At 51.7% G+C, this 26,566-nt stretch overlaps 1 protein-coding gene across 1 annotated transcript; it reads left to right on the forward strand.

Annotated features, from left to right (window-relative positions):
• Nucleotides 1-9,770: 9,770 nt before the first annotated feature.
• On the forward strand, nucleotides 9,771-25,304 carry LOC128581399 (annexin A8). The gene is made up of 12 exons (XM_053584154.1): nucleotides 9,771-9,919; nucleotides 14,109-14,199; nucleotides 15,233-15,327; nucleotides 16,633-16,746; nucleotides 17,752-17,842; nucleotides 18,608-18,687; nucleotides 19,158-19,217; nucleotides 19,744-19,837; nucleotides 20,076-20,171; nucleotides 20,534-20,592; nucleotides 21,981-22,103; nucleotides 24,457-25,304. Exons 1-12 carry the CDS (start codon nucleotides 9,899-9,901, stop codon nucleotides 24,514-24,516), a joined length of 984 nt encoding a protein of 327 aa, XP_053440129.1. The 5' UTR covers nucleotides 9,771-9,898; the 3' UTR covers nucleotides 24,517-25,304.
• Nucleotides 25,305-26,566: the final 1,262 nt, after the last annotated feature.

Below are 26,566 nucleotides of genomic sequence, written 5' to 3' on the forward strand. Positions count from 1 at the left end.
TGGCCCCATATGCTGGAGGTGGCGGGTTCAAACCCAGCCCTGGCCAAAAACTGCAAAAAAAAAAAAAGAAATGTCACATAGGGAATTACATTCCATATTTAAGGAAATGAGTGGAAAGCAGCTGTGATACAAACCATTAATGTGTAATACTTGGAAAGCAGCTTATATCATTAAGAAAATAAAGATCAGTGCCTGAGAAGACAGACTAAAAGGTATGCCGTAGCTTAATGTTTATAATTTATTCTTTCACATTAAGGAAGGTAAAGATTGGCCTGAAGATGTAACTGTCGATAACAAGTAGTAGTAAACTGCTTTGAGATTCCGTACTGTTAATATTTAATTGAAAATTATCTACTTTATTTCAGAGCTGAGAAACTTAAGCTAAAAGATACAAAATAAAAACTTCACATACTGAACCTCCCAACATTTTTCTTAGGGTTTTTGGAAAGTATTGAGATAAAATTGATTACATTTTCCTTTGTACTTCAAAAAAGTATCCTTAACTGTATTGTAACTTGAAAGGATTTTCACCAAGCTATCTAGAAAAATAACTTCTTTCATGGGGTAAGAGGGAAATAAGTTGTTATAGGTTAATTTACAAACTGTTCAAGTGAGGCGATCATTTTAAGTTTTCAGACAGCAAATAAGACCAGTGTGATTTCAGAAAACTTAAGAATTTTTGATCAGATTATAAATTTTTGGTGATTCCCTTAGATGACTAGACTGTGCTTTCTCTTTTTCTTCTTTCCCTCTTCGTTTTTTCTTAGTTTCAGTCCCATAGTATAAAAAGGCATGCATTCATTCATTTCTATAGTTTTGTAAAGCACTAGTTTTTGTTTTGTTTTGTTTTGTTTTGTTTTCCTCATTTTGAGAGGGTTGCTTCTCCCTTGCCTTTGACACATTGGATTAGTTCAGAGGCCTTAATTAGTTTGAAATGAGATTCACTTTTCCAGGTCTTTGAGTTGTTTTGTTGTTGTTGTTGTTGTTGTTGTTGTTGTTGTTGTTGTTAGAATGTCTTTAGCCTGTAGTAGCTGAGGTTACTTGGTTTTCAATATCTTATAGTAGGAAGTGACAGATGTCTTTGGTTCATTTCATAAATGATACTTTGCATTTAATTGAAGGTTCTTAAAATGAACAGTTACTGTTGCTTTGTTACTTGCTAGTACAGCTAGTTTGTTTTACTTGCACACTTGTACATATACCTAATGTTTTCAAGTGCCTTAATTGTTTAAAAATCTCTGGCTACACAGGTTTTTGGGGAAAGATTGGTTTACCTCACATTTTTGTTTCCATTCATAGTAACAATCTAGGGACCTCACAAAATTTATCATGGTGCCATGGCTGTTAGTTTTTAGTGAGTGCTGTAAGATTTATTTGACACATACAAAATTTCCATTCTTCCCAAGGTGGCAAAAATTAGCTACAATGATGCAATAGTCATTTACCTGGGTACCACACAGAGTGTCATCACATGTAGCAAGTTTTGTGAAAGTGTAACTTGAAGTTTCTTCTGTAATCTTGAGCACTGCTATAACAGTAAAAGCATAATATAAAATTGGAGTTCGCAAGTTTGCAGATAAAATTGGTGTTCGCAAGTTTGCAGACGCACTCTTGAGACAACTCACAGCCTTTTCAATCTTTTCCCTCTTCCTTTAGCAGGTAATGTCTTGAGCCATTAATAATTTTGGGGTTCTTTTTTTAAATCCAGAAAGTATACAGAAACCTTTTCAGCTTTTCTTTTCTTTTTTTTTTTTATTTTTACTTTGTTTTGTAGAGACAGAGTCTCACCGTACCGCCCTCGCGTAGAGTGCCGTGGCGTCACACGGCTCACAGCGACCTCTAACTCTTGGGCTTACGCGATTCTCCTGCCTCAACCTCCCGAGCAGCTGGGACTACAGGCGCCCGCCACAACACCTGGCTATTTTTTTGTTGCAGTTTGGCGGGGCTGGGTTTGAACCGGCCACCCTCAGCATATGGGGCCGGCGCCCTACTCACTGAGCCACAGGCGCCACCACGTTTTCAGCTTTTCATCTGATTTGTTCATGCAGATGTACTTCTATCAAATACCTTATTTTACCTTACAGATACTTGTTGCACAGGCAGACACTGCTGTATTTAGAAATTTCTATTTTAGTTCATTAAAAACGGCAAAACGAATCTGTATCATGTACCAAACTTATTTAAAATAAATTTACATGTTTATTGAAAAAATAATAATAATAAAATAAAACATGGAGAGGCAGGGGAGTACAGGAAGGGGGCACCTGTATCACCCTAAAGGTCACAGCACTCACAGTTCCAGCCAAACACCTCCCGCTGAATGTGCAGCCTCTTGGGCACAGCAGCCCTCTGCAGGGCCTGACACTCCCAAACACTATTGGCCACCTATAGAAGAGGCCTGCCTCTCAGCTGTGCCACCCTCTCACCTTCACTTTCTCCCTGTCATCAGCCATCCTCTCTGCACCTTCTAACAGAGATGCAGACATCTGCAGGCACTCCCCAGCGCATGGCCCACTGTCATCCAGAGAACCACTCCATCTCTGAAATGACCCATCCGCTGTGGCAACCTTGACTGGTTCCTTGCCCTCCTGACCTCTACCTCTCTGCACTGCACGTGATCCCTCTGCCCCCAACCACATCCTCAGCCTGCCACGCCCTAACACAATCCAAACCTCACTCCCTCACCAACTCTCTGAATGCTTACGTGTTATGAACTCAGAGCTCCCCTGTCATCATGACCCCAGCAGGACCTCACCCCAACCCATGGCCTATCTCCACTTTCTTACAAGTGTTGACCCCCTGCCTGGCCCCTAGACCACTCTCATTCCAACATGGCACTTGTCCTGACCCTTTTGTGTTGTGTGTCACATCTCAGGATCACACTCTTGAGGGATGAAGTGTCTGTTCCCATCCTTTATACTGAATACCACTGGGAGAAAATACACCACAGGGCTAGTTGGCACCCACATAAGTTAATGCCCACATCCTCAATTGAAGAGACCTTGGAGAGGAGAGACCTTGGAGTGGTGCCTCAATGCTGGGCACAACTTTTTAATGCAAAGTTCAATGAGAAGCAAGAAAATCAAGTTTCTAATTGTTAGACAATTTTATTTTAAAAAAATTAAAGGAGGACTCTTGAAGCTACAATGGTGATTAGCTGCTAGAACCGTGAAGATACAAGATTTTGACAGATGCTGCTTCAGGCCAGGTTGGGATGGGAGGTGAGGCCTCGGTCTTAGGCATGGAGAGAGCTGGAATCTGCTCCCATATTTGGCAGGAGCTACAGAAGCCCACCCTCACCCCTAACCTCCAACTCCATAAACCAGAATAAGGAACCTCAGGCCTAGTCCAGGACACAAAAAGACACAGCTCAGAGGAGGGCTACTTGCCCTGGGCACCTACAGAAATCACAGCCCCAAGTCTGTACTGAGTTGGTGCAGAAAATCTGAGCTGAATTGATACAATTATAATCTACCTACGACTGATAGAATCTGCCCAGGTCCAGCAAAATCAAACATGAAACTGTCCTTGTGGAGACACCTTCCCCATCTGGGGTAACTGGGACTGTCTCGGAAACCATTTCCTGCTGGAGAGGAGCTCAGAGGAAAAGCTCCCAGGTATCTAACCCACGTGAGTCAGTAGATACAAAAAACAAGAAGATTCTGGTCCCAGAAAATTAGAGATAATAAGGGCGGTGCTCATAGCTCAGTGGGTAGGGCACTGGCCACATACACCAAGGCTGGTGTGTTGCGTGACCGGAGACGAGAACGAGCAGCAGCTTTGCTGTAGGTGTAAACTCGCTCCTGTAATTATTAAGTCAAGAAACAGACTACACGCAGTTAGATGAGATGAAATGGCATGTAGCAAAATTCTTTATTCCAAGTTTTAGTTTTATACTCTTCCAGTCATGTACACACCTAATCCATTATCTATTAGCTGAATTTTAACTTGAAAGGAAATATTTATCATATCAATGCAATCACTTGTGTAGTAAATCTCTTCCTCTAAACAGTGACTAGGTTTTGAGGAGGTAGTTAAAAGGAGATCATGGGGCGGCGCCTGTGGCTCAGTCGGTAAGGCGCCGGCCCCATATACCAAGGGTGGCAGGTTCAAACCCAGGCCAAACTGCAACCAAAAAATAGCTGGGCGTTGTGGCAGGCGTCTGTAGTCCCAGCTGCTCGGGAGGCTGAGGCAAGAGAATCGCTTAAGCCCAGGAGTTGGAGGTTGCTGTGAGCTGTGTGATGCCACGGCACTCTACCGAGGGCCATAAAGTGAGACTCTGTCTCTACAAAAAAAAAAAGGAGATCACAAAGACGAAAGTAGCCACAGGGGAATTGAATATCTTCAAGCATTCACTCAGTTTACTCAGTGTGAAGTGATGACTGTGAAGTTCCCTCAGGGCAGAGCACCTATAGACCTCTGACAATATGTTGTTAACATATGTCAACCCTCCCCGTATCTCTGAGGAAGGGCGGCATGCCCTTGGATCTCAGGCTTCACGTGGTGTACTGCTTCAGAGAAAAGGCCTAAGAAATTCACAACTCCAAAAGCCTAACTCTGCGAGTAACCCAGGGGGGTCCAAGCCTCTTAAGCCTCTGGAAGAAAAGCATGTCATTTTAAACTCACCCTGAATTTACTTTGTGTGCTTGATGTAGGATATGTTTATTTTTACATATTATCCTACACTGGTGGGTTTGAACCCGGCCCCAGGCCAGCTAAAACAACTATGACAACTACAACAACAACAAAAAAAATAGCCGGGTGTTATGGCGGGCGCCTGTAGTCTGAGCTACTTGTGAGGCTGAGGCAAGAGAATCACTTAAGCCCAAGAGTTTGAGGTTGCTGTGAGCTGTGACGCCCGGCACGCTACCCGGGGCGACAGCTTGAGACTCTGTCTCAATAGAAAAAAGAAATTAGAGATAATAAGACAATCTAAAAGGGGCATTCAAATAAATGCATGTAAGGTGTTCAAAAAAGATAAAGGAAGGAATAACCAGCAAGAACAGCTAATTATAATAAAGACGGAGTTTGTAAAAAAAGAGAAAAAGAGAGAGCTTTGTATCTTCCTCTCCTCCCATCCCCCACACCCCTCGGGTACAGGCTGAGTTGGCCACAGAGTGACTACCAATAGGGGAACCCATCAGCCATCTTCAGGGGGACCAGGGGTCTGAGGTTCCCGGTGGGCTGGACAGGGGATCCTGACAGGCAGGCTGAGCAGGGTGGACACCCACCCCTCTGGAAGGGGCAAGCGTGTTCCTGGGTGGTTGGGACAGGTGTCATGCTCAGGCAGCAGGAAGTCCTCACTAAGGTCTGGAGTTCTGGTAGCACTCAGGCTGGGTATCTCCCATAGGTTTGACTCCTTTCGTAACACAATGACTCTTTCTAACCTCCCAAATGCCACCTGCGCTACCTCACCCCATACCTGGCCTAGCGTCTCACCTCCTGCTAAATACACAAGCCCCCCAGGAGAGCTGGGAGGATGCCCTGCTTGTGCCATGGCCCTCCATCTCTGCTCCTTCCTCTAAAGACCCTGACGAGGGGATGGGGAGTGAGGGAGGGCTATCTTTGTTTTTCTTCCTAACTAAAGTTAAGTCTGCATTCAGGCCAGGCTTCCCTCCTCCGCCTCTTGTCACACACCCCATCCACTTTTCCTCTATTAGCTGCTTCTTTCAACTGTCCCCAAGGACCCAGTCCTCAGAGCACATCCACCCTCCCGCACACCTCCCTTGGCCCTTGCCTTTCCGGTCCAGCCCTCCCACATTGCCCACACAAACTCTCTGCCTTCCTCCCATCACTCTGTGGCCCCCAGGTGACCCCTGTCAGTGTTTGCATCAGCGGCTGGTGGGCCCTCACCTGTGCTCGGCCTGCAGCCTTTGAACCTGCCCAGGCTGTCTCCTGCAAATGCCCCCTGCCCTGCCTTTCCCAGTGTGACTTTGTGCTCCCTCTTGAATGCCCTTCTCTTCTCCCTGGGCAGCCATCATGCAACCTGTGGCTCAAATACCAGCCCTGGTTCCACCCCAATCCAAATTGGAATTCCCCTGAATTTCAAACCCTTCTCTCTAACTGCTCTCTTTGCTGCAGTCTGAGGTCCTATTGCCCAGAAACAGAGCCTGAGACAAGGGTGGGTGGTGCTCACCTCAGGAAGTAGGCCAGGGAGGGAGGAGGGAAAGTGGGCAGAGAAGCCTGCAGGACCCAGGAGCCCCACAGAGGGGTCCTGGGTCCACTGAACCAAGCCAGGGGCCTAGGCCTTTCTCCCGTGGGCACCCTGCAGACACAAAGTTGGGAAGTGGGGCATTCCAGGCACTGCCTGATCTCCCACATCTCAAGGATGTTGCTCAGGGGAAGGTGGCAGGATCAGCCCTTCAGGAGCAAAACTCAGACACCAGAGAATGAAGGGTGGGACCTATGCAGGGCCCGATAGTATCTGTCACAGATAAGAGACTCAGCATGGCCACAATTGGCCCTCCATCCACACCCTTGCAGGACAGAAGCTGGAAGTTACTCCAGCCCCTGCTCCACACACCCCGCCCACCATCTCTCCGCCTTCCCTTCCCCCTTTACCCTGGATCCCCTGCTTCCCACCCCACCTGCAGCCCACAGGCCACACTCACCCGTCCCCTTCTCAGTCCTCTCCTGGTCTCCCCCAGTTTGCTCTGCACTGCCCTGGGCTTCTGGAAAGTGCCCCCACCATGCCTGCCTCCTCGTTGCCCTGGGCACCACCTCAGTGTACTCAGGCTCATCTCAGCCCTTTTTCCAAGCCTACCAGGGTCACTCATCTCCCCGCCCTGCCACCCCACTGCTGCCTTCCCTGCTGACTGTGCGGCCATGCTCAGGGGATCCTGCCCCGCCTCTCCTGCTGGGACCTGTGCGTGTGACATTTATTCAAGGAGACTCCTTGGGGCACCACTAGGGAGGAGCAGGCTGGACACCGTGCACATGCTCTACCCTGTGCACACATACCCGGTCTCCCACACACACCCCCTCAGTCCTCATGTACACATGTTTCGCCCTATGCACAGCCCCTGTCCCATACATACCCTCCATTCTCACATGCATGCGCAGGATCCTGTGCATACACGCCCTGTCCATGAGCACACTCGCCCCATCCCCATGCAAACATGCCCCACACCAAGTCTTCCCTGCCTCCCCTTCATCTTTCTGCCACCCCCATTTGCTTCCCCCTGACAAGCCTTGTGATTCCCATGATCCCTCAGGGCCCAGTGGAAGGTCTTCCTGCAGAGACCCCATACCCCTCTCTCTGTGCTTACTTCCAGCCAGCAGGACTGTGTGGACAGGATATGCTCTCCCATAGGGCCAGGAGGGCACAGCCAGCAACCTGCACTCGGCTCAGGCTCGGGAATGTGGACATGGCCATCATTCTGTCACTCAGGACTATGCCATGTGGCTGGGGATCTCCAGAGCCCCACAGGAAGGTGGCTCAGCGAGGCCCCAGGAGGTGCCAGCTTCCACCATCCTCCTTGTCTCCAGAGCCCTCCCAAATGGGAAGAAGGGTGAGCTGCAGTGATTTCTCCAGTGAGGACCCAGCACACAGTACTTAGCCAGCCTGCCAAGTTCTGTCTGGGTCCAAGGCCAGTGCCATTCAGCAGGGCTGGGGGTGCAGTGTGGCTTCAGTACCCTCTTCCAGCCTGGCTTGGTGACATTGTGTGGCCATCGTCAGCTGAGTACTCCAGGGGAATAGATGGACCAGAAACCCAAGGTCAGTCCTGCCAGTCACCCCAGGGCCACCCAGGAGGGGGAAACAGGCTCAAGGAAGAGTGGATGGGTGAAGGGTTCCAGGGTGTGAGGATGCAACGTTACCCCAGAACCCCTTGGCAACCTGAGACATGATAGGTGATACCAGGTGGTCAGCTGAGCCAAGGAAGGGGGCAGGTCTCAGGGCTCTGGTCTCTGGGCTGTAAGATTTAAAATGTGCCCAAGTGATCCCAAAAGACAGCCAGAGTCCAGAACCACTGATGGGGAGGGGAAGGAGGCTTCCTGGGGAGGAGTTCCAGGGGACAGTGAGGGTGGCAGAAGAGAGACCAGAAGGGCTGGTGAAGGGCACTGGCTATCCCTAAAGTCAGGTGAGTAAAGAGTGTCAAAAAGAAGGTGGGTCAGGTGAGGACAGTGGGGGAAAGCCCCTGAGGGACCAGGCCTCTCCTGGCCTCACTGGGTGGCTGCACTGTGGACTTCAGAGGGCTGTGTCTGCCATTGTCTCTGCACCGCGCTCTGGAGCCGGTCTCAGTCTCAGAGCTGGCATTTCTCTCTGGACTCTTCCAGGACCCTCCCCACTGCGATTGCTTCCAGGGGACCCATCTCAGGTCACCCCCGCAGTAGACTTTGGCCACACCCTTCTGGAAGAGAACCAGTCCCCGGACTCACTGTCCCTAGACACCCACACTCACGGCCCAGCATGGGCCATAAGTACACAAACACACACATACACACACACAGTACAAGGAGCAGCTAAGCTCCTGGCCCACAGGGCTCCCTGGGAGAGTGGGGATTCCAGATGCTCAAAGACCTGGAGTAGCAGGCCTTTCACCAGTCCAGGGGACCAAAGGTGGCTGCCACCATTCTCTTTGGAAGGCATCTCTCAGCACTGTATACAGCACAGCACCCCAGTTCTCTGGGCAGCCTTTGGGCAGTGGCTGCCTGCCTGGGGCAAGGCTGCCTCCCCTGGCCTCTGCCTTCTGGCCCAGCTCCACGCTTACCCACATCTGCCCACACGTCCAGAAGAAACAGCCTGGGGCCGCGGTGTTCTTGGAGCAAAGAGCACTGGGCCTGGGTCAGAAAACCCAGTGTTTTGCATCCAGGACAATTCTTAACCTGTTACCTCCAAGGTTTCACTGAATTTGAAACAAAATCACTCCCCTATGGGTATGTTTATAAGAGCCTTCCTGGGATGGAGGGGGGCTCCCCTAGGCAGGATGTGTTTGCTAAAGTGTGGGTAGGAGCTGGCTGGGTCAGGGGGTGGCATGAAGAGGATAGTGCTGGGGGAGCATCTTAGGCAGGGACCCCAGGGTGGGCAAACCCCAGAGTGACATAATGAACCTATCCAGTGAGATTCCTCTCCCCTTGGCAGCCAGTGACTCATGGGGCCCAGCAGAGAGCAAGAGCCTTCAAGGCCAAGAGACCTGGGGGATGGCACCTCTGCTCCTCACAAGAAGTGGGATTCAGGGTAGCGCCTGTGGCTCAAAGGAGTGGGGCACCAGCCCCATATTCCTGAGGTGGTGGGTTCAAACCCAGCCCCGGCCAAAAACTGGAAAAAAAAAAAAAAAGAAGAAGAAGAAGAAGTGGGATTCAGGTAAATGATCTAGACACCAAGGCCTCCGCATCTCACTCTGGTAGGTGGAGCTCATACCATCTTCTTCACACTGAAGGGAAGATTCAAGAGGTCAGAGTTAGTGATGTGACTAAGAGGTGTCTAGACATAGTGACACTCCAGTGAATAGAGACTATTGTCACTTTGCTAAGCTCCCATTGCATGGTTCACTGTGTACAAATGGCAATAAATGGAAGGGACACAGGGTGTTATTCCTTACATAAGCGAGGTCTAGTAAAAACCTCACAAAACTACAGCTGTGTTTGCTTTCAAAGTCTGGGACTCAGAATTTCCAGTCTGTGTAACAGCCACAGCCCAAACAGTGAGCAGTGAGTGGAGTAACACCCCAGTGCAGGCCCAGGCAGAGCCTGGGTGGGGCCTGGGAGCCGCAGGAGGGAGTGGAGGGGAGAGGTCGGAGGGCAGGGGCGGCGCTGGGTGCTGCCTGGAGCCTGTTCCCAGCACCACACCCCACTGCATGGCCTGGTCTAGCGGGAGCCGGACGTGTGGTGTCTCTGAGTGAAGGCCAACCTGTGTCTCTCTCTGTCCCCTGCAAAAGGTGGCCACAAGGTGAACAAGATGGCCTGGTGGAAAGCTTGGGTAAGTGGGAGATGGCAGGGAGACGGGTTCCAGCACACTGGAGAGAAAATAAGAACAAAACTTGACTACCCCAGGCCTAGTGGTGATCAAGGCAGGGACAGGAGCTGAGCTGGAGAGACAGGCAGATAAAGAAAACCTGAAATGCAAGGGGGAAGCTGAGAAGCAGGAGGAGTCCAGAGGAAGGGCCCCTGCAGGAGTGGAGTCTGGTCACTTGATAGAGGGTGATAGTGGTGGAGCATGTGTGTACACGTGCATTTGAGGACAATCAAACTGCTCCTTGCAAAGGGAACAGTGTGCAAAGTCACAGAAGGGTGGGGAGCTGACTTTGGAGGGAAGCAGCTCCACTCAGCCTGAGGGTACTCGGTGGGGAGGACGTGGACCTGGGGAAGCAGGCAGGGCTGGGCCCTAAAGGGCAGACTAAAGAGTTAAGGCTTTACCTTATGAGCAATGAGGAGCCTTTGCAGGGCTTTGAGCTCCAGAGTACCCTGATTGAATATGCTGATGTTTGGGGACCATCAATGCGCACATCTGAGGCCACAGGAGAGCTGTGGGCCTCAAGGGATCAGTAGTGCTCATTTGTCAAGATTGGGGAGTAAGGAGTGTGATCAGGAGGATCTAGCCCCACTGTGGCTGGAATCTCCATGCCTTCCAGAGTGGCCAGGGCAGCACTCCCTCTGCTCAGCTGATCTGACATGTTCTCAGGAGCTTTCCATCTGCTCTTGAATCCAAGGCCATCTTTGTGCCAGGGAGGTGGATACAAAGAAGTGGGAGAGAAGATGACATCTCTTGGGCAGGCACACCTTCCTCCTTTCATCCTCAGGCAGCTCAGGGGTTCTACTTTCTATTTTGTAGAAGAGGAAAAGGCTCAGAGAACTTAAACAACTTGGTCGGGTCCCACAGCCAACAGGCTCCAGGCAGAGAGAACGTGGGTCTCTCCGGCACCTGCCCCGGGCTCTCTGTGAGTCTTCATGGAGGACCCAGGCTTGTACAGCTTCAGGAAATCTATCAGTCACAAATGTCACAACCAGGGAGGGGTCCTCAGGGTCAGACATGCTAGGCTTTGGACAGGTCCTGGACAGAGGAAGCCAAGGTGAGGTGGGGTAACTGTCCCAGTCCCTGGGGAAGCAGCCAGCAGCCAGGACCATTCAGGGAGCCACAGCAGCCTCCAGCTTCAAACTGGCTGCTGGGAACCTGCCTTTGAGAAGGTAGATATGGCAGGTAGAGCCCACTGCTGGGTAGTTTCCAAAGCTGGGCACTGGCCAAGGCAACCTGATACTGGACCTTGCACCCAGTGTAGCAGGGGTGAAGGAGCCTCTTATGGGGACATGGCCAAAGTGGGAGGATAGCAAGAGCACTCACATTCAGTACCCCACTTGAACCTCACTGCAAACCTATGACGTAGATGCCAGTATCCTTACCCACGGAGGAAGAAACAGAGGCACCAGTAGGCTACATAGCTGCCTGAGGTTCTGGGTTGGGATCCCAGCAGCCTGACTTCAGAGCTGTGGCGGGGCCAGCCAGCACCCAGGCCAGAGCTGGCTTGGGGCAGCAGGTGCACAGATAGACGTCACCTGCCACTGACTGAGCTGCCAAAGAAGACCAAATGTCCCCTGGCACAAAGGTGGACCAGGAACAGGACTGGGAGGATGAAAAGCCACAAGCGGGAACCCTGTCTTTAGGGTGTGCCCTGCCCCCCCTTCTCCAGGGCGTGGCCCCCTCTGGGCCTCTCTTATAGAGACAATTGTCTGTCTCCCAGCTTCTCTGGGCAGCCCCGTGGCAGGGAAGGCAAAGGTGTGGCTGCTCCCCTGCACCCCTCACAGAATGTTACAGATGTAAAGTCACAGGCTGTCTGAGTCACCTTCTCAGTGAAAATGTGCCTGTCCGGACTGGCAGCCCCTGGCAAGACCCATCAGGAGCCTGAGGCTGAGCCCTCCAACAGCAGGGGGTCATAGAGGATAGAAACCGCTAGAGCTTCCTTTCCTCTCTTGCTGACGTCCAGGCTATTCTAAGAACACTGCCCACTTCTTTTTTTCTAAAACCTCAGAGTGGGAAGCGAGACTGAGACTTCCTGGTGGGGGAGGTCAGAGCCATCCAGGGAGCTGCTTACAGACACTGTCACCTGATCCCTCCCTCACACCTGCCAAACAGGGCACTCCTCGTGACTCAGCCACATGGCCTAGCCAGTCGCTACTGCACCACAGCCCCCTGAATGCCAATTTGGGTGCAGAGGGAAGCCCCTCTGGAGGTTCCCCAGAGCTCAGCACCAAAAGCCGAGATGCTCCCCCACCCAGATTCCCAGAGCAGCTGCATCCTGTGGGGAGGGCGTCCTTAGGTGAAGTGTTCCAGGAAAACTCATTCCCTGGGAAAGGTTGAGTCATCTATCGGTGGGTCGAGTGGGGAAGGTCAGCAGAGCTGGGCTTCTGAGTCAGGCTGTGGGGGAAGTGTCAGCACCAACACTTACCAGCTGCCTGACCTGGACAAGCCCACCGAGCCCCGCACCCTTGTTGTAAAATGGGGCATCAGTACTCACCCAGGCAAGCTTTGCATGTGAAGGGCCTGGCGCAGACGATGTGCTCAGGTCCCTACGGGAGTAGCAGCAGTAGCACGTGACTCCACAGAGAGGGGTGGTACCGTAATGTGCGCGCACACGGGGCAGCAACTGGGAAGACATGGATGGAATTTCCACAGAAATTATTTCTAACAATTTCTGCTGTGAAACATGGGGCTAAAAAATGAGTCAGGAAGACCTGTCACCAGACATTTGAAATTCAAGTGAAGGGTAGAAGGTACAAAAGGTATTTACCTCTCACTCAAAGGAAAAATCCTTATAGATTATACCATAGCCAGGAATCTGTTCTGTATTTTCAGGGTCTAACCCAGGGTTTGGATAGATGGATGGATGGTTGGATAGATGGATGGATGGATGGATGGATGGATGGATGGATGGATGGATGGATGGATGGATGGATGGATGGATGGACGGATGGTTGGATAGATGGATGGATGGATGGATGGATGGATGGATGGATGGATGGATGGATGGACGGATGGTTGGATAGACGGATGGATGGATGGATGGATGGATGGATGGACGGACAGACGGACGGATGGATGGATGGATGGATGGACAGGTTGATGGGTGGATGAGTGGGTAGAAGAGAAAGTAGATGGTGATGGGGGCAATGGAGGGGATAGGTGAACAGGTGAATGGTAGGCCAGACTCAATGAGACTAAAATCTCATTTCCTCTAATTCAATGCCCTTCTCTAATCCCCCTACATCCTCACCCATCCTTCGCCCAAAACATACTTAATAAGGGATCATCTATCTTGAGCATCTAAGAAATTCCACAGGGCACAAGTTTAAAGATTCCTCAGGCAAGCCTTAAAAGTCAAGGGCCCAAGTACTGTGATTATCTGGTTTATTCCGCAGTCTGCAGAGCATCCTGCAGTTCTTTCTAAACCTAACCCTCTGAGCCCTGTGAGCCTGTGGACTAGCAAACACCCTGAGCTGCCAGGATGCTCAGCTGGGCCCCGCACGAAGTCCCTGTAAGTCTCCACTCCTCATGAAGAGGGCAAACTGCCCACAAACCATTTCTCAGAAACAGAAGCCTCCCAGCTCGTCCTCACACTTTCAAGGCAGCACATTTAGCTGTAGTAAGCCTTTACTTGGGGCTCGTTTTTCTCCTAGCTTTGGGAGGGTCTGTCCCTTCCTGTTGTCTATGATGGGTCTTCCCCACCCCCACGTGCCAGGGCAGGGGCAGAGGAGGTTGTTTGGCTTCTCCCCACATCCTCTGGCGAGGCCGCTCCAGCCTGTTGGCCAAAGAGCTGGAAGGCTGTGCTGGTGCCGCAAGGGTCCTTTAGTCAGGGGTCCTCAAACTTTTTAAACAGGTGGCCAGTTCACTGTCCCTCAGACCGCTGGAGGGCCGGACTATAGTTTAAAAAAAAAAAAAAAAAAAACTATGAACAAATTCCTATGCACACTGCACATATCTTATTTTGAAGTAAAAAAACAAAACGGGAACAAATACAATCACACCGCCTCATGTGACCCGCAGGCCACAGTTTGAGGACCCCTGGCTCAGAGCCTAGGGAAGGTGCTCACACTGCGGGCGGGCTACAACATGGGCAGGGAGCCTGCACTGCCTTCCCAGCCCCTTCCAGCTTTGAACAGGCCTGGCTGTCTTGCAGGTTGAACAAGAGGGTGTCACCGTGAAGGGCAGCTCCCACTTCAACCCAGACCCTGACGCAGAGACCCTCTACAAAGCCATGAAGGGGATCGGTGAGTAGGCATCCCTGGTCTGGCCATGGGAGGGCTGGGCCTCTCTGGGGCTTCACAGACCCCTCCACTCACGGCACTGGAAAGTGGGTGATGAGGGACAGCCAAAGTGTTAGCATGTCCCTAAAATGCTCTAAAACTCACTCCACAATCCAGAAAATCACACAGGCCCCAGCTTCCCCAGCAGTGGTCAGCATCTGCTGTGTGCCCTTGTGCAAGTGACTTCCACCACCAGTCTGAACTTTCTCACTTATAAAATATCCCCACAAACACTGACCCTATGTGTTACCATGAATACCCAATGGGAAGGTGCTGGTATAGCGTGTGGCAAACCAAAACACCTCCATGGAGGTATGGAGGTAAGTTCTATTAGGCTGACCCAAGACCCCTTGCCCATGCACCTGGCCACCCTCTACATCCCTGCATGAGGACGAGAGCTGGCTGGCATCCAGATTTAAATGTCCCTGCCCTGATCTAACCACAGGCAGGATTTACCCTATAGCTGGCTCTGCCTGATGAATTTGGGCATTAATGGGACTACCATTCCTAGACAAGCCTATGCAACATTTTTATGTCCTTTGCTTTCTGTGACATCTTTGCCATTTTCTCCACTTTCCAAATGAGAAAAAACGGAGGCTCAGGGAGTGGAGTAGCCAGGCCAGGCCTCGGATCCAGAGTTTGGACCTTTAGTCCTGACTGCTCCTGCTATGACCAACGCAAAGGAAGCCAGGGCAAGAGATCTCACTTAGCCAGGCCCCAAAGCCCCAGGGGTGATGTCCAGAGCCACCTGGTCCTAAGAGTCTGTGGCTGTGAGGCTGGACCTGGCCACACTCCAGCACTGTGTGGGTGCACGTGACATGGGAAATGGGGAGGTGGATTTCCTAAGTGTGTTGTTCACACTGTGAAAATGATCTGGTGTCTGGAGCTATCCAGGTGGCCTTTCCTGCTGCTCAGCCACCAAGCAGCTGCCTTCCCCCTCCCCAGCCCTGCCCAGTGCCCTGGAAGTAGTGGGGGTGCTCACACTGTGTACCCACAGGAACCAACGAGCAGGTCATCATCGATGTGCTCACCAGGAGAAGCAATACTCAGCGGCAGCAGATCGCCAAGTCCTTCAAGGCTCAGTATGGCAAGGTGAGGGTGTGCTGGGGACCTGCAGGTGGCTAGGGAGAAACAGCCTGGGACACAGCTTCACCTGGGCCAGGCCTTTCTCCAAGCCAGCCCACTGGTAACATGGGCACATGGGACCTGCTTACACCAAAAACAATTCTTGTTTATGTATCTGAAATTCCAACCTAATTGGCCATCCTGTGTTTTATCTGGCAGCCCTGTTTACAGCTGCCCAGAGGCCTGGCCTGATGCCAGCCTCCAGTGGCCTAGCCCCACCTGCCTTTCCTGTCTCCCCCTCTCCCTCACTGTGCTCCTCCATGCTTGTCCCCGGGGCCCCTGTGGGACCCCTTTCACTGCCCCCAGGCTTTGCTTGTCCTGCTCCCTGAGCCTCCTCCACCCTTCTCTTTCCCCCAACCCAGACGCACAGGCCTTTCTCTAAGTCTTTCTCTGTTCTGTGGCCTGGGCACTCTCCTCATGTGCTCACATCCTGTCCTTTCTGCCCCTGAAGACTAAGGGCAGGGGGCAAGCAGGCTGGACCCACTGTTTCTCCTCCCAACTGTCCCCCACCACTAGGGCAAAGCCTGATATGTGGGGGTTCTCAGTAAACACAGGAATAAATGCATAGCCATAGTCACCTGGAAGCCTCCATTGGCTCAAATCATTAGTCAGGAGGTTCAAGGAAGGAAGATCAGTAATGAAACCCAAATATTCCCTTGGAGAAACCAATGTGCATTTTATAGTCTCTCTCTCTTAGTCCTCAGGGCTATGCTGTATTCTCTGCATTCAGTATTCTGGGACACTGAGGTTGGAAGTTGCTCCAGATCCCAGAGCCTATAAGCAACAAGGCTGGGATATCCAAGCCTGGCAAAGTCCCTGACCTCCCTGCTGCTCTGTGCAGCTCCCTGGGCATGGCCCTGTGGCTCCTGCTAGAGCCATAAGCCCTCAGAAGGAGACACACGTGAAACCGATCCTAATTCATCCTTGCATTCATTCACTGAGCACCTGTGGGCCAAGTGACAGGCATTTAACGGCAATGCCACCTCAGAGCTTGCAGTCTGGTGACAAATGGCAATTTTATTTTGTTAGGGGCTTATGACATGCTCACCACTACATCAAGTGCTGAGCTGAGTGGTACACACCTGTCCATCAACCCCCTGAGCAGTGGGAGAGAGCGGGGGTACCCTCGTCTCTGTTTAACAGTTGAGGACATTGATGCTCAAAGGGAAGGAAGGCCATCCCAAGAAATCTCAGGGCCCCCTCAAAATCCAGCCTCAGTCTGACTGCCACCTGGCTTACAGGATGTCACCACCTCTCTTTTTCCCACATCAGGATCTCACCGAGACCTTGAAGTCGGAGCTGAGTGGCAAGTTTGAGAGGCTCATTGTGGCCCTCATGTACCCGCCATACAGATACGAGGCCAAGGAGCTGCACGATGCCATGAAGGTAACTAGGCAGGTGGGGCAGGGGTGGGGCAGAAACACTCCCAATGACTGGGGGAGAGGGGACTTGAGGGTCCAGGCACTGGCAGCTCTGCGTTCCCCTGAGGACCATCTGGCATGCCCTGGGGTGCGGCTGAGCCCACAGACCTTGCAGCCTGCTACTGAGACTGCTGCCCAACCAGGTGCTCTGACCCCGCCTGACATGTCCAATGGCTGCGATGAAGCCAAAACCATAACCTCTTAGAATCGCATTAGACCAGAGTGCAGTGGAACTGGAAACTGCCCCTGCAATCCCATGCAGGCCCCTTGGGCTTCTCTTTCCCTCCTGCCACTCCTTTTGGTTTTGTAGATTAAGATGGAATGGGGGCTCAGCACCTATAGTTCAGCAGCTCGGGCGCTAGCCACATACGCTGGAGCTGGCGGGTTCAAATCCAGCTCGGGCCTGTCAAACAACAATGACAACTACAACCAAAAAATAGCCAGGTGCTGTGGTGGGCGCCTGTAGTCCCAGCTGCTTGGAAGGCTGAGGCAAGAGAATCGCTTAAGCCCAAGAGTTTGAGGTTGCTTTATGCTGTGATGCCACAGCACTCTACCAAGGGTGACATAGACTCTGTCTCAAAAAAAGAAAAGAATGGAATGGGGACCCAGTAACAGTGATTATTTCTGTTGAAAGGACACGTCCTGTGTGTACATCCACATCTCCAAACCTGATCTCTAAAGCACCTTCAGGGTGGGGTCAGCTTAATACCCCCATCCACAGATGGGCTCCTTAGTGACCTGAGACGACCCAGTCAGGGAGGGGAAGCTGGCACAGAGCTTCCCACCATGGCACTTGCCTGCAGTGTCCATTGCTGAAGACCACCTTGTGATTTCTCCTGTAACATCCTCCAGCAGAAGCCCCCATCAGAGAAGGTCCTCCCTGAGGCTCAGGGCTCTTAACAAAAGAGGGTGTGAACAGAGCAGGGGGCCACATCCAGAAGCTCCAGCATGCAGAGGTTTCTGTCCACAGGGCTTAGGAACCAAGGAAGGAGTCATCATTGAGATCCTGGCCTCTCGGACCAAGAACCAGCTGCGGGAGATAATGAAGGCATATGAGGAGGGTAAGGGGGCTGCAGAGGGGCAGGGACACATGGCCCTGAGGTAAAGAGCCACTTGGGGGTAGCCACAAGCTCTGGTAGCCTGGCAGGGGGGCAAGAGTCAAGCCCTGATGTGAAAGGACAGTCTGGGGCCTTTTCCACCCATGGGTGCTGAGTGCGTACTGTGTGCTAAGACCCGTGCCTGACAGGGAAGCTGAACGTGACTCAAACCCAATCTGTCAGCTCACCAGCTGCTAGGGAGAGAGGCATGTGCCCAACTAAACTCTGTCCTCAAGGGCCACAGGCTATGTCATGTCAACTCAGTTGACATGAGTTGCAGTCCCCTGGCTGGGCACAGGTTGAACCAGGGGACTGCAGAAAGCCATCTGCCAGGTCTTGTTGTAAGGGAGGTGGTGACATACTGTCCAGCACACGTCCTCCATGGTGTATACCTGATGGGGGGTTTAACCAAAGGCTTCAATTTTGCTAAACCTCAAGACGTAATGGAGCTTGACCCGAGAGCCTGGCCTGGCTCTCCGACCTGGCCCACCTTTGTGCTTTGAGCTCGGTTGGGCATCCATGTCACCTTTAGGTTTGAATGACCACCCAGGTAACAAACAGCTGCCATGTGGACACCTGGGCATTGCACCCACACCCAGTGTCAAGGATGTGTCCTTCCTAGAAGGCTTTAATCAGGATAAGTGTGGGAAACAGGGCTGGGTGGAGGACAACAGGCCCTGAGAAGACCCCAGGTCTCTGCCTATGCCTCATGGACCTGGTTCCCCGCAGACTACGGGTCCAGCCTGGAGGAGGACATCAAAGCAGACACGAGTGGCTACCTGGAGAGGATCCTGGTGTGCCTCCTGCAGGTATCCCAGCCCAGGGTCCTGGGTATCCTGACAGTCCCACCCAAGGGACCAGCCCTTGAGCAGAGCTGCTGGGCCAGGGCAGGAACAAGGGACATCCCCAGTGGCCTGGGCTCAGTGGGTGCATTTCAGCATGGTTGGAGGGTCCCAACAGCAGAGGCCCTTCACCTGTCCTGACTTAAGCCACACGAGGACACTCTGGAAGTGGGAAAAAAGCAGGTCCCTGATGTAGGCCTGTGCTAGGCCATGCTTGCCTTAGCTCACTGAGTTGCCCATTCCCTGTGAGATAGCCCTGACTACCCACATTGTATGGATGAGAAAACTGAGGTTTGGAGGGAATAACTGGCTTACTGAAAGACCCATGGCCAAAAAGCAGCAGAACCCTGCCTGCTCTCCAAGCCTGCGCCCTCCTCTCAGCCCCAGCTGTTCTGCTTGGTCAGCCTGCCTTACAGAGCCACCTCCCCTATTCCTAGGGCAGCAGAGATGATGTGAGCAGCTTCGTGGACCCAGGACTGGCCCTCCAAGATGCACAGGTAAAGCTGTGCCCTGCTGGCAACATGGTGTCTCTCCCTGCCATTGGACTCAGCCCCTCTGCCCATGGGAACATTCTTTGACACAAAGCCAGGACCCACCTGGCTCAGCTCCCTGCAGGCCTTTTCCCTCTGGTGTCCGAGGAGGAAAGTGAGAGTGGTGGGGAAACTCTAGGAGAAGGACCAGGACTTGGGGCGGGGGTGCTGGAGTTCCATCCTGGCAGGAGCAGCCTCCTAACTGGGAACCCTGGGGCTGGGGGCCAGCCTGTGTGTCCAGCCCTCTGTAGGTCAGCCTGCTGGCAGAGCATTTGGTGATCAGTGCTGCCCAGAGGCAGAGGAAAGCTGGGGAGGGGGACCATTCCTAGAGGAGCTTATGGCCCAGCATGGAGAAGAAATTTTCAGCCAGAGCTTTTGGAGGAAGAAGAGACGGCCAAGCAGAGGAGACTGCTGGCCTGGCAGGGTGATTTCTGGGGCTCCGTCCCACACCTTCTCACTCTCTTTCCCTGGCTTGTTATGGTGTCCCCTGCAGGATCTGTATGCAGCAGGCGAGAAGATCCGCGGAACTGATGAGATGAAATTCATCACCATCCTGTGCACTCGCAGTGCCACTCACCTGATGAAAGGTACCGGGGAGGGACACAGTGCTGGGGCCCCAGCATGCACTGGCTTGCAGCCTCTTCCTTCATGCTGCAGCCCCGCCGAGTTTGGAGCTGGGGAGAGAGCCAGGGAGCCACAGGCTCTTTCCCTGGTCTCCAAGTGGGAGGTCAGGGTAGCACATGGATGGGCAGTTTCTGATCCAAGAATCTGGGAGGTGTCACGCAGAGGTCTGAGTGTCCCCAAAGCAGAGTTCTCTCTCTACAGTGTTTGAGGAATATGAGAAAATTGCCAATAAGAGCCTTGAGGACAGCATCAAGAGTGAGACCCACGGCTCACTGGAGGAGGCCATGCTCACCGTCGGTAAGAGCTCAGTGCATGGACTCATGCCACCATACCATGGCACCTCTGCGGGGCTGAGGGCTTGGATTCTCAGAGGAGCTATGTTTGGGTGTGAAAACTCAGGGGCTCCCATGCGTCTGAGTTGTCCTCAAATGGGCCTGAGCTGGTGTCTCCAGAAGCACCCCAGGGGTCTCAGGGCATCTCTCCTTTTTGCCTGCTTGCTCTGGGGCTTTGGACCTTCCCGGCCTGCCCCACCTGACAAAGGCATAGGCAGGGCACAAAGAATACACCACAGTGCTAACCCCGAGGCAAGACATAAATAAATGAAGTATGCAATGCCGCCCACAACCTCCAAGCATTAACAGAGTTCTCCTGTTTGCCAGTGAAATGCACCCGGAACCTCCACAGCTACTTTGCAGAGAGACTTTACTATGCCATGAAGGTAACTGTCCTGTCATCTGCCCCCGACCTGTCCCCGCACACATGGCACCAACTGCAAAGCCAAGGAGACCATCCTCAATGCTGGGGTCTTCTCTTACCTCAACCTGCTATGAGTCAGAAAGGTTTCAGTTCTCAGAGGGCAAGCCGAGCTTGAGGAAGAGAACCAGAGCAGGCGCACGCATGGTGTTCATGGCACTGAACTTTTACAACAGTCCTATGAGACTGTGTCTTAACTACCATCCTAGAGGTGATGAAATTAAGGCTGAAGTTCAAGGTCATGCAGGTGCCAAGTGGCAGAGCCTTGACTTCAACCAAGCCGGTCTCGTTGCCCTTCTCATTGTGCCACTTGGCCTTTTTGAGAGAGCAAGTTTGCTACTGGGGATCACAGGGAGGGCAAGTTCAGCCGCTCACAGCAGCTCAGCTTTCCTACAGGTGCCAGGGGTGCCATCCTTGCTTTGCCTGTTGCCCAAAAGTCTGCACTAGCCACAAAAGCAGATGCCCAAGCCCCTGATATCAGATGGAATTCCTGCTATCTGGAACCAAACTGGAAGATAGAAAGTAAAATGAGGGCAGCACCCGTGCCTCAGTGGGTAGAGTGCCGGCCCCATATACCGAGCGTGGCAGGTTCGATCCTGGCCCCAGCCAACTAAAAACAGCAATGACAACTGCAACAACAAAAAAGCCGGGCATTGTGGCAGGTGCCTGTAGTCCCAGCTACTTGGGAGGCTGAGGCAAGAGAATTGCTTAAGGCCAAGAGTTGGAGGTTGCTGTGAGCTGTGATGCCACAGCACTCTACCAAGGGCACCAAAGTGAGACTCTGTCTCAAAAGAAAGTAAAATGAATTCCCTGGGACTAAAGTCTGTGCCTGTCTTCTCTGACGTAGGGTCACTGACATCCCCTGCAATTAAGATCCATGCCAGAAACTCTGGTCTCTACCCCGTGGCCACATCTGCCCCAGAAACAAGAGAGGGTATAGGATTCTCTGGGCCATGTGGCTCTAGCTGACAGGAAACCCGTCGGGCTGGAAGTGAGCAGGAAGGCCCTGCCTATGAGCCGGCAGTTAGATTGATGCTGTCGCTGCTCTGAGAGGAAGTACTATCCCTGGAGCTGCGAGCATTTTGTGTCTAGAATCCGATGAGGCAAGCCAAACACACACTGCAGTTTGGGGCATTTGGCACAGGCATTGAGTGAGAGGAGATTAAGGGGATGGAGCCCCTGAGCCACCAGAGCATTCCTCATCCTGCCTCCCGATCCCCCCACTGGAGCAGAGGCTCCTCCTGCATCTCCCTCCCTCTAAAAGCCCCAGGCCCTGACCTCACAGATATGCCTAGCACCAGAGATGGCCAGGAGAGGAGAGACAGGGTCATTGGTTGCCACTTTCTTGTCCAGGGAGCAGGGACACGCGACGGGACCCTGATAAGGAACATTGTTTCAAGGAGTGAGATTGACTTAAACCTTATCAAGTGTCAGTTCAAGAAGATGTACGGCAGGACCCTCAGCAGCATGATCACGGTGAGCCCGAGCCCCACGTTTCACAGGATGTTCCTGGGAGGCCTGGATGCCATGGCTAGTGCCACGTGTGCCTGTCCCCTGCCAGTGGGCAGCACACCCTTGTGCTTGTTCCTATGCAGTATGTGAAGGGAACAGCAAGGCAGTCAGTGTGTCTGGAGCCTGGTGGAGGGGGGAGCAGGCACACACGAACCCAGCACAGAGGCCCAGAAAGCTGGCTCTGCATCTGAGTAACAGTTACCCCTTTGAAAATACACTAAATCCTTGCAGAAAGGACCACGCCAGAAGAGTCAATGAGAGCAAGCAATTTGGTAGGAATCTGGGCCCACCACTTGAGTCCAGGATTAAGTAGTCCTGGCAGCAAAGCTTTGAGGAGATAAATCAGATGGGCTCCGATGGATTGCCTAATCAGATTCCGATTAGCAAATGCTCCAGAGCCTTCAAAATCCAGAGTGATTATCAGGCTGCTGACATTTCAAAAGAAATAGCTCATCTGGTGACGTACGCAAATGGAAGCCTTGACAATTTCATTAGCCGAAGTCAAATTATGAAAAATAGACCCCCAAGTCTCCATTGGCTACTAAGTCAAGTCTCTAGTTCTCCTCCAAACGTCTACCACGATAAACTACAGAAGAAACACATAGCCGACAGCATGTTTAAAAGACAATTCTGCTTTGAGCTATTTCAAGATGGGGCAGCAGGTCAGCGGGGCTGAGGGGAGGCCTGGAGAAATTTCTGGGTTTGCTTTAGGCTCTTTTCCAGTCTCAGCAGGAGGCAGGAAGGGTAGGCACATGCCAGCCCAGGGCCGTTGCTGGGTCACCCACAGGAGGTACCTGCTGACTGTCAGGAGTCCTTTCAACCACACATTACTCATAACATTAGAGAAATTTATAGAGATACATGACGGTCACTCTCTGGAATATTGCCTAATGTTGTCACTTAAGAAAATTCAGTTGACATAATGAGTAAGCTGGTCAAGCATTTTCTTTTTAGTATAAACCACTCTCCATAGATGCCATCAAAGCAAAAACTATCCCCAACATGAGTATATGCATTATAAACTCCTGCAAATAAATTAATAGGAAAATATATAAAAATTCCGTGTATAACTCACACATTTGAAAAAGTAGACAAAATTTTTTTTTTTTTTTTTTGTGAGACAGAGTCTCACTATGTCACCCTCGGTCACAGATCAACCTCTAACTCTCGGGCTTAAGCGATTCTCTTGCTTCAGCCTCCCAAGTAGCTGGGACCACTGGCACCCACCACAATGCCCAGCCATTTCTTTGTGGTAGTTGTCATTGTTGCCCAGCTGGCCCAGGCTGGGTTTGAACCTGCCAGCCTTGGTGTATGTGGCTGGTGTCATAACCACTGTGCTACGGGCGCCGAGCTGACAAAATTAATATTTTTTTCTTACAAAAACAGACTTTAAAATAGAAAAAAAAATTAAAATGTAGTTTAAAATCTACGACAAGATTTTGGGCAAATTGTGTTAAATTGTCAAGGAATAGACAATTCCCATGAGACCTAAACTGGTCCAGCACACAGAAAAGTGGAGCTGGCCCCAGCCAATGGCTTCCTGACTGCCTGGCCTTGGACAAGTGCCTTAGTTGGATCCATTCCCCTCTTGGGCCCCTTGTTCTCAACCACATAAAAGGGGACCTGGATGCTTTGGCCTCACCTAGTCCCCCTGGCTTTCTCTGCAGATCCTAACTAGCTAGTCCCAGCAGATAAAGCAGAGCTCAGCCTCAAACCCATGGTCTCCATCTCATTAGAGCTAAGCTCTGCAGACCTGACGTGAGCCAGCAGCTGGGCAGGCCAGCTTGCCTTTCTCCTGCCACTTTCCCCTCACCACATCTCAGCAAGGGGCATGGCATCATCGGCATCACTGTATAGATGAACCTCTAAGAGGCAAGGGACTTCCCTCGGCCACATACTTAGTGCATGACAGAGCCATGTCCAGGTCTGCGTGTTCATTGAGTGTATAAATGCATGGTTGGGTGCAGTCGGCTCCCAGATGAACCTAGGGAAGAGCCCTGGGGCAACTGACGGGGTTAGGGAGCCTCCTACACACCCTCCTTGTTTCAGAGCAGAGCTGTCTCTGTGATTCATTTTCCACATCAATCTCCCACGTAGCTGGTATGAGAATCAGAAGTGGATCCAAAGATTAGCCTGGGGTGAAAAGCAAGGAAAGAGGCATGACACGTATGGAGACTGAGGCTTAGGAGCCCTTGGAGGGACAGGCCAGGGCCCATGAAGGAGCGTATCTCTTAGTAGTAACAGTAGCAGCTGCTCTGAAGAGCTGGCCAATGGCACCAACACCCCCTCCTAACCTTCGTGCCCCTCTCGCCGTCAGGGAGACACCAGTGGTGACTACAAGAACGCCCTGCTGAGCCTGGTGGGCAGCGACCCCTGAGGCCCAGAAGAACAAGAACAGTGGCCAAGAAGCCAGAGCCCCCAGGCCCTGCCTGCTGGACCTTGGCCATGGACGGGGGTCAGGGTGGGGGGACCACAGCCAGCCTTTCAGCCTTCTATTTCCCAGTTTCCAGGGCTTTCCTGCTGGTATTTCTGACCCAGAGGTAGGGACTAGCCTGGAGCTCCCCTTTCCACCTTCCTCCCAGGTCGTTTCCAGGTGTGAGCACAATGCTGACCTTTGTCTTCACCTGGCCAAACAGATACCTTAGCAGGAAGGGCTCATGGCCATTTCTCCCTCCGTAGACAGGCGCTTCCTGAGCTTGACTGGTGTCATAGAATCCCCTGACACAGGCTATACAGACAGCCTGGCCCCACTTCTCTATCAGGCAGCCCGTGTGCAGGATATGAGGGACCCTTTGCTTTAGAGCACCCATTTGTGGGCAGCTGAGAAAGGACACACACAGCGATCCCAGTCAGGGTGCCATTAATGGTCGTTCATCAGCCACTAGCCTCATCTGAAAATATTAGGCTCTAGCTAGAAGAAAAACTCCCTCACGATCCTAATACTTCAGTAAGCTGCAAATTCATGGCCTGACCTAAGGACATGGTGTCCCTGGATATGCTCAGGAACTAAGCATATCCACTGCCCTTGTCTTCTGTGGCACAGGGGACATGGCTAAGGCCTCTGCATGACTCTTATGCTAACCTACTAGTGACCAAGACCAGATACCTGGAGATGCTGAGTTGCCTTTGCTGTGGTTTTCAGAATAATAAAGAATTGTATTCACAACAAAATGTGCTTGAATTTTTAGCAATGACCCAAGTAGGATCAATTTAATTTGTCAGAAACAGAGCTTTGGGGAGCAGTCAAGCCTAAGCACATCTGTGGGAGGACTCAGTGCGCAGTGCCCACAGCAGCCCTGGGGGTGACTTTGTAAATTAGGTCAGTTTCTACTCACCTCCTAATTTGTAGCCTAAATCCCCATAACTCAGGTTGGAGGTGCTTTAAAAGTCATCTAGTCCTTTTCTTTTTTTTTTTTTTTTTTATTGTTGGGGATTCATTGAGAGTACAATAAGCCAGGTTACACTGATTGCAATTGTTAGGTAAAGTCCCTCTTGCAATCATGTCTTGACCCCATAAAGTGTGACACACACCAAGGCCCCACCCCCCTCCCTCCTTCCCTCTCATCTAGTCCTTTTCTGACCTGTGGCTTGACTACCTTCTACAGCTTGGTGTACTTGGGGTATACTTGGTGTACACTTGGCTGCCTCCAAAGATGAGAATTCATTGCCTCCTTGGACAGCCTAGTATTTTTCCATCCATGTGATCAATAGAATCTTCCTTTAACTGAACCAAAATCTCCATTAGGCCCATTACTCTTGACTCCTCCCCCTAGGACCATATGTTTATTCTCACCCAGTAACAATATTTTGAGTATCTGAAAAAGGCCCACGAATTCCCCTAAGATGTCATCAAATCCCAATGTCTCCAATCCTTCAACTGTCCCCCTAGAGCTTGATTTGGAGCCTCTGAACATGCTCCACTTTGCAAACGTCCTCTTAAGTTGGGAGGAGGAGGACCTCACCCAGGAGCGGGCCCATGGGGGCAGGAGCAGTGAGGGCTCTGAGCCCCCACAGATGGGAGCAGGTTCTGGCTCTGCCCTGCTCCGGCTCCTGACAATGACACTTGTTTTCTCTCTCTCTGTTTTCTTACTTTTCAGTGCTCAGTGGGGTCCCAATTATAACTGCAGCACTTCAAACCACCTCAGAGCTAGTGGTCTAAAAACGTCACTTTATAACACAGACTCTGTAGGTTAGGAACTCAGCCAGGGCTGAGTCTTCCTTGTCTCTGCTCCAGCAAGTCTGGGGACTCTGTTGGGAAGGTCTGAAAGTTCAGATAACTCTGGGTCAGGGGCTGGAATCATCTGGATGTTTTCACTCACATGTTGGGCACCTGGATGAGATGGCTGGGAGGCTCGGCTCCTCTGGGACTGTCCCTGGAGCTTCTACATGTGGAATGTCCAGCATAGCTGCCTCAGGGTAGCTGGACT

Source organism: Nycticebus coucang, chromosome 3 (genome assembly GCF_027406575.1).
Source record: "Nycticebus coucang isolate mNycCou1 chromosome 3, mNycCou1.pri, whole genome shotgun sequence".
Classification (NCBI taxonomy): domain Eukaryota; kingdom Metazoa; phylum Chordata; class Mammalia; order Primates; family Lorisidae; genus Nycticebus; species Nycticebus coucang.